This window comes from Vulpes vulpes, chromosome 4, assembly GCF_048418805.1.
Source record: "Vulpes vulpes isolate BD-2025 chromosome 4, VulVul3, whole genome shotgun sequence".
NCBI classification, from domain to species: domain Eukaryota; kingdom Metazoa; phylum Chordata; class Mammalia; order Carnivora; family Canidae; genus Vulpes; species Vulpes vulpes.
Genome location: NC_132783.1, coordinates 131,273,501 through 131,286,837, shown reverse-complemented (window position 1 = coordinate 131,286,837; position 13,337 = coordinate 131,273,501). Strand labels below are relative to the sequence as shown.

The window sequence follows — 13,337 nt, the reverse complement described above, 5'->3', positions numbered from 1 at the left end:
AGCATCAGTGACTCTACTGACCCAGCTGCTCTTGGGAACTGCTACTAATTCTGAACAAAAGCCCTACCTACTACCCCCACTCTACCAATTAAGAATGGAATCCCAATGGCTGGTCTCTGTAAAGCCCCTCCAGGGAACACCTTTGGTGATGGAAGACGGGCAGGCGAGTGCTGCTCTTCCATGGCTCCTTTCTCAGAGTAACAAAGATATCCATGTGGTGTAGGAGAATGGTCAGAGAACCAAAGAACATGGCTCAGGCAGGCCCCCGAGGAACCAAAACATGGCACCTATACCCTCTCTTTGAGGTATGAGGGGACCATTCTGTCATCCCAGCCTCCCTTTCTCAGACTGGGAATTGCTGAGCCTGCAGCCTGGAGCCTCCGCTTCACCAGTCCCCTACTGGGCCTCCTTCTCTTGGTGGTGGGAGTTCGGGAGAGACTGCTGCTCTTTGATGCCTGGTCACCTTTGTATCTCAAGTGACAGATGTTCTAGACCCGGTCACCCAATTCAGTGCCACTTACTGAAGCCAAAATTCCTAGTGCATAAGGCTGGTACGTCATCCTGTTCACTGGAGAGCAACTTTGAAGAAATAATAAAATTGTCCTAAGTCACTAAACAAACTCAAAGCACCCTGAAAGCCTCCCCTCCTGCATGGTTCATGATTGCTCACCAAGTTCTGTCCTTGCCGTTCCAGGGCGGATGGATCCTGTTTTACTAACTATTAGCATCCTGAGTTTCTTCTCTGTGGCTCTGATGGTCATCTTGGCCTTTGCGTTATGGAAAAAAAGGTGAGCTTTAAGTAATCAGGACGCTAGTTACAGGGGGTCCCAGAGAGTTGGAGCTCTAACCCTATTTATTGATGTGAAAACTACAAAGAAGAATAAGGCATTTCAGGAATTACAGTGCCCATATTCCTCCCCACCCTAAACACTGGTGAATTTTCACAATTTCCTAATGGGTGAAAATATGTAAATGGATATAGGGCAAACTTTTTATCCTAAAGGAATAGTAATCAAGCTTCCAGAATGCCTGGACAGCTGGGATACCCAGGAAAAATGCAGAATGTATTTGAAGTCTTGAATTTCAGCACATGGATTCATGGGACTTTTGCATTCTACCCCATGACAGATCCATGCTTGCTTCATGCTAAAAATGATGTTCTTGACATGTACCATCAAGTTATTAATGTTCTAGGAAGATGCCCACAACACAGGTATATTCCAATTTGAAAAGAGACACCTTAAAGCAATTTCCTCACGTGATTTAGAAAATATCCCTCACTTCCACCAAAATCAGAGCAGAAGAGTTGCTGCTACTAGAGAGAAGGAATAAGTTGACAACACCTCTATCAGGAGGAGATGAATAGGGCAAATGTTGGTTTCATAGCTAAGCCATTGCCAAACCTCACTGTTCCTCGTCTCCGGCGATCTCTCCCAGAGGTGTTCATAGAGATCATGGACAGTGATCCCTCAGTGAATTGATAGGACATCCGAGGCCCAGGGAAGGCAAATCACTTGTCCAAGGTCACCCCCTAGTTGTGGCAGAGCCAAGACTAGAAATGTGCTCTTCTGATTTTTGGCTCAGAATGAGTGGAAAGACCATTCATTTCCTCTCTCTCAATGTCCTCTTCTTTCAGAATTAAGCCTATGGTGTGGCCCAGTCTTCCTGATCATAAGAAGACTCTGGAACAACTGTGTAAAAAACCAAAAAAGGTGAGTGCTTCTGGGGCTTCTATCACAATGCTGGGGGCATCCCAGTAGCCAACAATGGTAGTGCAGGATAGGAAAGAGCTGAACCACAGGTTTTGGTCTTTTGTGCATCCCATGACTAGGGTCCCTCATGAGATCCTGGCTGGAGCTCCCTAGAGGGGCAACTAAATGAGATACAAGCCTCAGAAGTCTCCCAGGCTTCCCCAGGGCCGGAGGGCAGGGCCAGTATCATTCAGACTCTGGCAGAGTCAACTAGAACATGTGGGTAATTCTCCAACATTCTCTGATAAACCCCTGTCAGAAAGTTCTTCACTTCCTTCCCTAACGTGAACCTTTGCTGGTGTGTCTCTTTGGAGCACTCTCAATGCCTTTTCTCTTTTTTGGTGCAGAATTTGAATGTGAGTTTCAATCCTGAAAGTTTCCTGGACTGCCAGATTCATAAGGTGGATGGCATTCAAGCTAGAGATGAAGCAGAAAGCTTTCTGCAAGACACTTCTCCACAGCTAGACGAGTCTGAAAAGCAGAGGCTTGGAGGGGGCTTGCAGAGCCCTACTTGGCCATCTGAGCATGCAGTCATCACCCCAAAAACTTTCAGAGGAGATCCACCTTTTGGTTGCCTGGCCGGGAATGTCAGTATGTGTGAGGCCCTTGCACTCCCCTCTTCCAGGTCTGCAGACTGCAGGGAAGGTGGCAAGAATGGGCCCCATGTGTACCAGGGTCTACTGCTTGGCCCTGGAACTACAAGCGGCACGGTGCCCACTCCATTTCCTTTCCAATCAGGAATCCTGATACCGAACCCAGCTGCCCAGGGACAGCCTGTGCTCTCTTCCCTGGGATCAAGTCAGGAAGAAGCATATGTCACCATGTCCAGCTTCTACCAAAACCAGTGAATTGACAGAAGTGCAGGACTGGAGCCATGATGACTGACAAAGATGACAGGGCCCTTACCTACTCTCCCTTGCAGCACAAAGAAAATGAAATTAATGCAAGCACTCCGTATAATCTAGAGGATTCTCAAACATAGCTTGGACCACTCCTCCCCAACCCAGGGGCATCTGGCTTGAGGCAGGAGCACTCTGCTTCAGACAACCCAAATTATTCCATTATTTCAGAAAGGAAAAAAAGCAGGAAAGAGTGAAAGGGTGGAGGAGAGGAAAGTGGGGAACAGAAGGCAGGAAGAGGGCAAGGGAAGACAGAAGGAAGTAGAACAGGGATGATAGCTACCATTATTAGGACTCACCGTGTGTTCTATGCTCTCTACAGCTTGTCTCTCTGCATCCTCACGGTAATCCTGGGGCATTGGCACAATTGTTGTTATTATTATTATTATTCTCTCCATTAATAGATGATGAAACTGACGCTTAGAGGTGTTAAGTAACTTGTCCATTTTGTCCCCACTCAGCTTCGTTTGATGGCCAGGAGTCTAACTGTGCCCCACCCACCTGATGCCACCAACTGAGCCATGTGCCTTCATCTTGACTAGGGACGGTCCCATTCTCAAGCGCCAGACCTCACTATTAACAAATGAGATGACAAAAAAAAAAAAATGAGATGACTATAGAATTTATTGTCCAAACTGGGCAGCTTTTGAAAATGAAAAGGGAAGTTATACATACTCCAGGACAAGCAGCATAAGCCAGGAGTGTCCCAGACACACAGAGATATGACCACCAAACTAAAAAAGGCTAAGAGAAAGAAGGGGTCACACAGTGTGCAAACTACCATGGCCAGCCACATCTATGAAAACTGAAGAAGGCAAGAAAAACTCACCAAATCCCATTTGATTTTGTTTTCCTGAAAAAGGAGAAGCCCAGAATTTCTAGTTAGTTATCAAGAGTATGGTTCTCTTGCTACCACCACCCAGCTACATCCATCGATAATAGAAGAGACTATTGCCAGCTCTGGACGCAGGTGCATTTGAGCAATGAGCCCAAAATAACCTTTCTATGTGTGTAGACATTGCCCCAACCCAAATGTGTCTACAAACCGTCCTGAGTGTGATGGCCATGGATGTGGCCACAAGCTTCGGGGAGAAGACCTACATGCACATGCAGTGAGTGAGCTGACTATGGCCATGTTCTTAAAGATACGGAAGATTTGACATGCATCCTCTTGTATTTCTTGGTCTAGGTGAATTCCTAGTGACTATCTCAAACCAAGAACCAAGTCAAGATAGCTGAGCAATTGCAACCGGGGACAGTGCAGCCGAGGCCTCTACCGCAGGCCGCCCGCCCCTGGGTACATGCAGAACCACACAGGGCAGCCAAGGCACAGGAAGACATGAAGGGCACAGGTCCGGGGTTGGGTTTTGTTTTGTTCAGGAGTTTATCGCTGTTGTTGTTGTTGTTGATATTTTGTATCTTTTTGTTCTGTTTTTAGTTTGTTGGGGGGGGGGTGAAGTGTTTTTAATTTTCTTGTTTGTTTTGTTTTGTGATATCTGTGAAGGGGGTTTTAGATTTTGTAGAACAGATCTTATCTGTTGGCTTAGAGGTCTAATGATAAGATCATTTATTCTTTGTCGGGCAATGTATTTTCCAAATCCTTTTCTCTGAATCAATAGTGATGAATATAATCTCACATTCTTTTAGATTTGCTTAGTGCTTTTGTGATTTTCAAAGCATTTCCATAAGCATTATCCCTTTTTTTTTTCCTTGACAAGTATTTATGGAAAGCCTCCCACATACCAACCGCAGGGTTGGGTGCATAAGACAAATAAAGTTGGGGGCCTCATAAAGTAGAAAATCTAATGAGGGTGGCAGCTTCATAAACAAATGACCATAGTAACACAAAGTGCTATAATAGAGGCATTTCCAAGTGCCCTGTTGAAGACAATCAGGGAAGATGCCAGAAAAGGGATACACGTCTACCCAGAGGAAAAGCAGAATCGGCCTGGTGTGTCAGCAGCAGAAGACCTTTCCACCAGCCGGACGTGTGTTCTTTACCTTTTGTAGAAATGGGAACCGGGTCTCAAAGAGGAGGTTATCATAGGAAACCTCATGCCAACCTGGTCCTGTACCTTATCCACAGAGGTCCTATGAACTGTGTCATTGTTAGCTTTCGTTTATGGAAAAAATTGGGCACAGAGAGGACAAATAAGTTACTCAGCCTTAAGTGTGAAGTCAGGACTGGAAGGCATTAAGTTTATTTCCCTGTAACAGTAGACAGTCTCTCAAAAAAATGAGGGGGTAAGTCTTGAGGAAGACTCTAGCTCAAAAATCCCGTGTTTCGGGATTGTTGGGCACAGATTATCACTTGAATTTCATGTGTGAATGTCTGTCTGTTACTGGAGGGATTTAAAGTCCGTGTATTATACTCTTATAATCGGAACTGCTGCTAACGCGTGATGTTCTACTCAGGGACAACGTATAATGTCAGATTACAAGTTTGTTCTGACCGACCTCCTTTTGGATTTCATGAAGAAAGAAAAGCTGGTGAGAGACCATGCCTAAGTCAGAGATGGAAACTGCTAGTTCTATATAGCATGAAATGAAAACTGCTAAGCAGGCAGCTCATTTGGTCGATTAAACAGTCCTGGCTGGATCTAGGGAGCCCTGGCTTATTCGCCTGATTTTCCACTAGCCTTTGCCTCTCCTGTCATTCTGGTTTCCATGGAAACTTGCTTCAGAAAAGCCAAGTGTAAGCTATTTCAGATGTGCATACTTGTGTTTTCATAGCACTTCTGGAAGGGCTACAAGACAGAGCTGGCCAGGAAGGTGATGAGAACATGTGGTAAGACAACTGGAATGGTACAGATCAGATGGCATTTGTCAGCTCAGTGGTTTTTCTTTGGGGTTATTTTAAAAACTCTCCATCGTTCACTACAGTGAAGGGTCTCTGATTTGTACCTCCCATGTGCATTACAAACATTTTGCAGAGCTGCTAAGTGTATAAGTATCCAATGTGTGTGATCATCTCATATTTAATTAAATGCTATGGAATTTTCTGTGCTTGTACTTGTCTTCTGTGAGGAATAGGGACAAAATGGGCCACCGTTCTCCTTAGCCACTGAGAGTATTCTGGTGTCATTTGCTGTTATTTTATATTTGGATGTTCATGGGAAACGCACTCATCCATTGAGTAGTGAATTCACAAATTAAAGAATTAACAGCAATTTGTTGAGTATCTGCTTTGCACTACTTTGTCCTGTGCTAGCTATAGGAGTTACAGAGATGAGATTCATTGTTTCCAGCTTACAGTCACCGGGGGACAGAGACACATAGGAACAGTGACAGTGTCATATCACAGCCTTTAAGGCAAAGTGTCATCAGGATTCTCAGCTGAAGCAATAGAAACAAATTTAGGCTGTTCAGAGCTGAAAGGGAATTTAATAAAGGCTACTAGAGTCCTCCCAGATATCTGAGAGGGTCAGAGAACCAAACATGGAGTTCCCACAGCCACCCCTTATCTCTACCACTGGCACCCCCAGGAACTGAAATCGGCCTCCTCCACGGCCACCACCAACCCCAGAGCAGATTTGGTAGCTATGTCTGGCAGCGTCACGTCACTGGCCACCGGTTTAAAGGAGGGGCTGGAGCCTGTGGTTCGGTATAACTATGCCTAGCTGGGGTGCCTGCACTCAAGCGATGGGGAGCAGACAAGAACATAGCTGGCGGTCGCATCTCCTACAGTAAGAGGCTGTGTCTCATAGCGTGGGGTGGTCCCCAAACATATGAATGAGCTTCTGCTGCTGGCTGGGGGAAAAAATTTATAGAAGACCAGAAGAGGTAATGTGAAGGAGATCGCACTTTGATGTAGCAGTGCAGAGTAAGCAGGAATGTGCCAGATAAAGGAGTGTGGAGGACATTTCTTGGCAAAGGAAACAGTGTGCTCAAAGTCACGGATTTGTGAGAACACAGGACATTCGGGGAGTTACACATACAAAAGGTGATGTCTCCTTGTCCACCACCATTGAGAACAGCAGGGTGCTGATTGTTCCTGAAAGTCAGACATAGGGCACTTTCATAAAAAATAATACATATCTGCCTGGAACATTTTATTTTTGTTAAAAACATCTGCCTATACATTCTTTCACCACTCATTTGTAACAAGGCCAAAGCCACTCCTCTGGGTTGTGGGCTGTTGACCGTGGTTTCACATTGTCTTTCTTTGCTAAAGCACACTGCAACACATCATCTCTTCTCCCTAGTTTTGTTTTCTTTAAGATGGATAAGGACTTTCAGACACAAAAAACTAAATCTAAGTGTAAGTGCCTAACTTTTTAAAGGTATTCTCCAGCTCAATCTCATATCATCGTGTTTTCAACCCTGTGGTAGCAAGATTCTTTCAACGTGACTTTGTCAGGTTTTTTCAAACCATTGAAGGTTGTTGTCATAGATCAACGTCAGTCTTTCTTTGCATACTTGTACTTTATTGGCCTCGTAATATGGTTACAATAACAGGTCTAACTGGTCTAAACAAGTCTGGAACATGCAGGACTGACTTGGGTGAGTTTAAGTTTCACTGGGTGAGTACAGAATGTTCTAGAGGATAACCTGCTAGCCGCTAAGTCTCAATGTAGATGTCAGTGTATCTCACAGAGAGAATGAAGGGCGCGGGTTCCTTCAGCAGGTGGTTCAGTGGAAGCCATCCTCAGGCAGAGGGTCTGCTGAGCAGAGGCTGATATGGCACTTGGCAGAGTTGGTGGGGGCCAGTGGTTAAGTGTTTGACATGCCAGTCTCAGAAGTTTTGATTTAGTCCTCAAGTGGTGGGAGTACTTGGGAGGATTTTAATCAGGTGCAGCATAATAAATTCCATGTGTGATCAGAGTTTATGGAGGAATCCTATAACACCTTGTGCTTACCTCTACTGTCACCATGTTGATTTGTCACTACCTAATCTGACTCCCCTATGGGCTTCTACACTCTGGCGGAGACCATTGTGACTTATTGGGGTTTATGTCTGTTGCTAAACACAATACCTAAGATCCAGACGGCACTCAATCATAACGTGGAATGAATGAATCAGCATGTTAGCGAATGATATTGCATTAGTCAGTGTCTTTCTTCATAACCATTCAGGATAGAATGATGCCAGGCCGGGATGCTCAGAGGCAGGCACTGCATCTCTGAGTGGCACATCTGGGCAGCCACGTGTAAGAAGTCGGTTGCCTTCCCCATCCACAGTTACCTCCCCAGCTGCACTCTTAACCACTGTGACCACAGACATGGGGAAACAATAGGGTAGGGGAGAGAATTTTCCAAAGCTTCATTTATTTCTCTGATGAATGTCTGAATTTAATTTTGCTTATTTACTTATTTTCTTTATTTTAGATGCACATTAAAGTCTAATCTAACTTTTACATTTTAATGGCTCGTGGCATTTTTGTGAGATTTGTGGTATGATGCATAAAACTTGGTGGGTCAGAGGAATACGTTAATACTCACAAAGCAACTGGTGAAAACAAATGTGAAACAAACAACATAAGATGCCCCTGAGGTTTGAAAAATAAAACTCCAATGCCAAATTCTGCAGAAATACTTGAATTGATCTTGTGGACCTCTCAACTGTAAATTATGAGGGTCAGTTCCTTTCTACTCTGGCTAAAGGTTTCTCAGTGAGGAGAAGAGAATTCACAGAGACTGAGAAGGACTTTTTCTTTTTTTCTGACAAATTAGTTACTGCAAAGTATGAATCGAACTAGTCACTAAGCGAAAAGAACAAATAATCAGAAAGCATTTTAATATGCTAAAGACACTGTGATCAGTGGATAATAGTAAAATGTTACTTTTATAGTTTAAGGAATAACTGGTTTAATTAGATAAAAATTCAGTAAGTGCTATTCCATGAGACTGATGAATGTGCTGTCAAGTCCTTTTTTTACCATCAATAAACTTTCATGGATTGAAATGTGAGAGTAACAGTGTAGATTTGAGTGATGCTTAGGTTTTTTTTAATAAAAAAAAAACTTTAGTAAAATAAGAGTGGAATATAAGCCAGGGTCATCCTCAATGGTGAAATATTAAAAGTACTCCATTAAATTTAGAGATAAAACAAGAAATTCCACTGTCACTACATTTAACATTGTTCTAGAAATCTAGAACATGCAATTAGATGAAGAGAAAAAGTAAAAAGCATAAATATTAAACAGGAGAAAACTAAACTAATATTGGCAAATGGAATGATTGCATATCTAGAAAACTCAAAAGGATCAAGCAAAAAATACACTAAGAGACACAACAACTTTATTAAGGTCTTTGATTATAATATTTCCATATGTTGAATTATTTCTTTAAATCTTCATTGAGGGGGGCACTTGACAGGATGAGCACTGGGTGCTATTCTGTATGTTGGCAAATAGAACACCAATAAAAAATAAATTTATTATTTAAAAAAATAAAATAAAATAAAATCTTAAAAGGGAAAAAAATCTTCATTGAATATTTAATAAGAAACTAATATTTGTTCCTCCAAATCCAAGAAAGACAGACATGTATGATGAAACAAGTAAAAGATCTCGTTCTCTAATTCCATTGCTCAGAAATAATCATATTTAATAAGTGATGTGTAGTCTTACATACCATTTACATATATACCTACACTATAGTTCTAAATATCATGTTGAAAAATATGTGTTCAAGAAGCACCTGCACAATTCTGGAGAAGAAAAGAATTGAGGCAAGACTAACTATATGAGTGATTTTGACATTTGCTCATTTTTAAAACGCAATATGAACTATGTTCATTATACATTTAGAAATGACAAAATGATAATTATCAGTGCAAAAAGCTGTAAAATTACTTGCCTAGAAATTATAGATATCTTCAGTTATATTTTCTTTTTTTCCTTTTCTTTTCTTCTTTTTTTTTTTTTGTTTTTTGACAATCAATGAATAGATTAGAAAACCTATGCGTCCAGATCAGTGTACTTACAAAAATTTCATTAACTAGTGAAGAAAAGATAGATTATTTAATAGAGGTTAGAACAATACACTAGCCACTTGTAGATAAAGAGTGAAGTACTAACTGACTTCTAAAATAAATCAACATAGATCAAAGATACGATTTTTAAAATGAAAACAGATTTGCTGGAAGACTTGGGCAAATCATTTTATACTCTTTGGATGTGAAAAGCATTTCTAAAAAAAAAGGCACAAAACCCAGAAGCCATTAAAAAAGAGTGATACATTTGAGTATGTAAAATTTAGAATATTGGTAATTTAAACATCATTTATTGTCACAAATTGTCCATTGTGTGGGAGTTGAATGACCAAGGTTGTGTTCCACTGGGTGGTTCTACTAGTATCAGCTGGGATGACTCCAGCATCGGCAACAGAATGGAAGTCAGCTGACTTATACTGGGTTCAAATGGGAACACAATGATCTGTGAATTGCCTTTTTCTTGAGACTAACAGGCTACTCAGGTCTATTCTTTTCATAGTAGTGACACAAGAGAACAAACAGAAACACAATGACTTTCTAAGGCTTAAGCCCAGAATTGGCACACCTGTCACTTGCACCTCATCTTATTGGCCAAACAGGTCAAATGGCCAAAGCTAGGCTCAAAGAGTGAAGAAATACTTTCTCTTGTGTGGGAAGTCTGAAACATGAGGTAAAGCATGTGGATAGGAAAGGGGTGAAGAGTTGAGCCACTAAGGCACCTCCTTCAGTCAGATCTGAAGACAGATAGGAAGCCACATTTATAGGACAACACAAATGTCCCTATCTGAGAAAGTTCTCCTGTCCCATCCATACAGCAGTAGGCACAGATACCTTCTCTCCATCCCTTAAAGAAATGGCTTTTGTCTATACTGTACGGGGAATCTTTGGGAAAAGAAAAATGATTGGGAAATTGAAGGATTTCAATATTCATTGATCCCTTAATCTAATAGCAATGAATGTAGCCATTTCTCACATGAATTGTCAGGTGGAAGAAAACACACACACACACTTCCCTCCTAAGCATGGCATTTATTTTTTTTTCCCTTTGGCATGATTGACCCAGCTAGTCATGTATGCATCCCTGGACCAAGGACAGTCACTAGAGAATGCCATACACGAACTGCCTTGAAAATGGCTCACTCTTTGGACCTGGGGATGAGATGAATACCTAGCCAAAACAAGGGTGTAGAGGAATGAAATAAAGTATATTAGAGAAGCAAACAAAAGTATCTACTACAAAACATTTTTTAAAAAGATGGATTTATTGATTAATTTTAGAAAAATAGTGAGAGGGAGAGCACTAGCTAGGGGAAAGGCAAAAGGAGACAGAATCTCAAGCAGACTCTCCGCTAAGCATGGATAGCAACACAGGGCTCAATTTCCGGACCCTGAGATCATGACCTGAGCCGAGACCAAAAGTCAGACACTTAACCAGCTGAGCCACGCAGGTACCCCAAATGATCTTTTTTAAAAAGTATATATAGAGAGAGACAGAGTATTAGAGTTAGAATATGCTTAGAAAAAACTCTGGAAGACAAAGATCCAAAATGTTTTATTATTATTAAGGAGAATAGAATGATAGATGGGAATATAAAAATAGGAGACTTTTCAATTACCATTTTGTATTCTTTTCCTTTTGGGAGGGAGTGTATACATTTTATTATTATAATAAAAATAATGAAAAGAATCTAATATTTCTCAATATAATTATTATTTGGAATTAAAACTTCTATTTTTTCTACAAAGTTTATTTTTCTAGGATAACATTGATATTGACTTAATAAAAGGTGAGTCTGCTGTTCTACAATCATAACCTGATTTCTTCCCTGTGTTATGGGTGACACAACAGTGAACTTCAAGATTCCCTATTCTCCCATCTTTTAAATAATTTCTGGATTCCACCACAGTTCATCAAGCACCTCTTGTGTGCAAATTGCAGTGATAGATGCTATGGAACAAGATGAGACTGTAATGGGAGCCCAAGGGTGCGAGAGCGCTTGGTTCCAGGGGTCCAAAACAGAACAGGTTCAGCCACTCACGTCTTACAATATCCAAAGGCAGAAAGATGACCAGTAGCGAAACAAAAGAATTTATTTCAGCGAAGCCAACACTAGGAAACAGAGGAATAGTGGCCCAAGGCTGTCTCCAAAGTGCTGAAAATACTTCTAGGTTTATATAAGGAAAATGTGGGACAAAAGTTGTGGGTACGTTTAGGTGAGCAGTAAAGGTCAGGTCAATCATTGCTCTGGGGTCAATCATGCAGGGTCTTGCTAGCATCCAGGCAATTGTTATTGCTTGAGGGAGTGGTTTTGGTTCCCATCATGGAAATCGTTGCCTGCCAGATCTTTTGCCTGAGTTAAGAAATAAGTTGGAAAAAAGGACTTAAATAGAAATTATAGACTGAGATCAAAATGGAGGTAGGTAAAGTTCTTTTTCAATAGGACATGTCTCTACAGTTTGCATCTCTCCTTCTTTACCCTGTTATACTGTCCCATTGAAAATCTCAGAATCCTGCCAAAAGGTGTCCATATAAATTTTTACTTTCCTTTACTGGTGCTTTCCTTCATTGGTGCTTCCCCTCAATGCCTTCCATGACTCCTGCCAAACCTCCACTTCTCCAAGTCCTCCCATTAAACCTCAGCCTTTCTCATTCCCAGCAGGTGTTTTTGCCTTTACATTGAGAAAACCGGGCCATGACATTTTCTTCCCTTCCTATTTTTATTAACAAACTCCCAAATGCCCACAAATCCCTACCAACTCTTCTCCCAAAGAATGAGATGCCCTTCTATCAGTAGAAGACCAAATCAACCATTACAGTCCTTTACTCCACCCTTCCCTCCCACTCCAGAACTTTGCCCCTTCAGTCATATGATATCTCCTGTACCTTTGCTATTTTCATTACATTTATTGGCTCTCCACCTTCAAGATTTTCCTGTCCATCCAGACCTATACTCTGAGTTTTAGAATCATGTCTACTAAGCTGAACTTCCATGAGTAAATATATCATATGTCTTTCATTCAAGGTTAAATCTTCAGCACCTGAGACAGTACTTACTGGTAGTACTGAGTATTTGCTCAATAAATACTTGTTGGTTGAATGAATGAACACTCAACTGCCTATTGGATTTCTCACCTAGATAGCCACAGATCTCTAAAAAGTGAGCTTTTCATCTACCTTATTGGTAACTTCTCAAAATTGTCATTTCCCAAGTATGGTAGAGAAGCTGCCATGATTCTATGGACTTAAAGAGAACTTAAAAAGAGGGACAATAGATGTATCAAGGATGGCCTATATGAACTGAGGTTATACCCTTCCCTTCCCCTGCATGCCACATCTAAGAACCACAGAACAAGGGGTACCTGGGTGGATCAGCTGGTTAAGCTTAAGTTGGTTTCAGCTCAAGTTGTGATCTCTTGGGTGGTGGGATCAAGTTTGGTGTCACGCTGGGCACTCAGCGTGGAGTTTGCTTGAGATTTTTTTTCTCCTTCACCTTATGCCCCTCCTGCTCATGTTCTCTCTCTTTCTCAAATAAATAAATAAATAAATAAATAAATAAATAAATCTTAAATTAAAATAAGAACAACTATAGAGCAACCTTGGTGGAAGTCCCAGGAAAGACTGAAACTACACTTCCTGCCAGGCAGCTTCAATGGGGGAAATGTTCCAATCTGAATGTCTGCTGGAGAAAATAAAGTAATATTTCTTATACATCTGACTGGTAGTCTGTGATATAAAAATATACATATACT

The 13,337-nt window shown here is 41.4% G+C and overlaps 1 protein-coding gene across 1 annotated transcript in view; it reads left to right on the top strand.

Moving 5' to 3' along the window:
* Nucleotides 1-5,652, top strand: part of IL7R (interleukin 7 receptor) — a 34,319-nt gene extending 28,667 nt beyond the window's left edge. Inside the window, exons 8-10 of the mRNA XM_026016729.2 lie at nt 695-788; nt 1,637-1,712; nt 2,099-5,652. Of these exons, the coding sequence (XP_025872514.2) occupies nt 695-788; nt 1,637-1,712; nt 2,099-2,599 (671 nt within the window). The 3' untranslated portion in view covers nt 2,600-5,652. The remainder of the gene's footprint in view (nt 1-694; nt 789-1,636; nt 1,713-2,098) is intronic.
* Nucleotides 5,653-13,337: the final 7,685 nt, after the last annotated feature.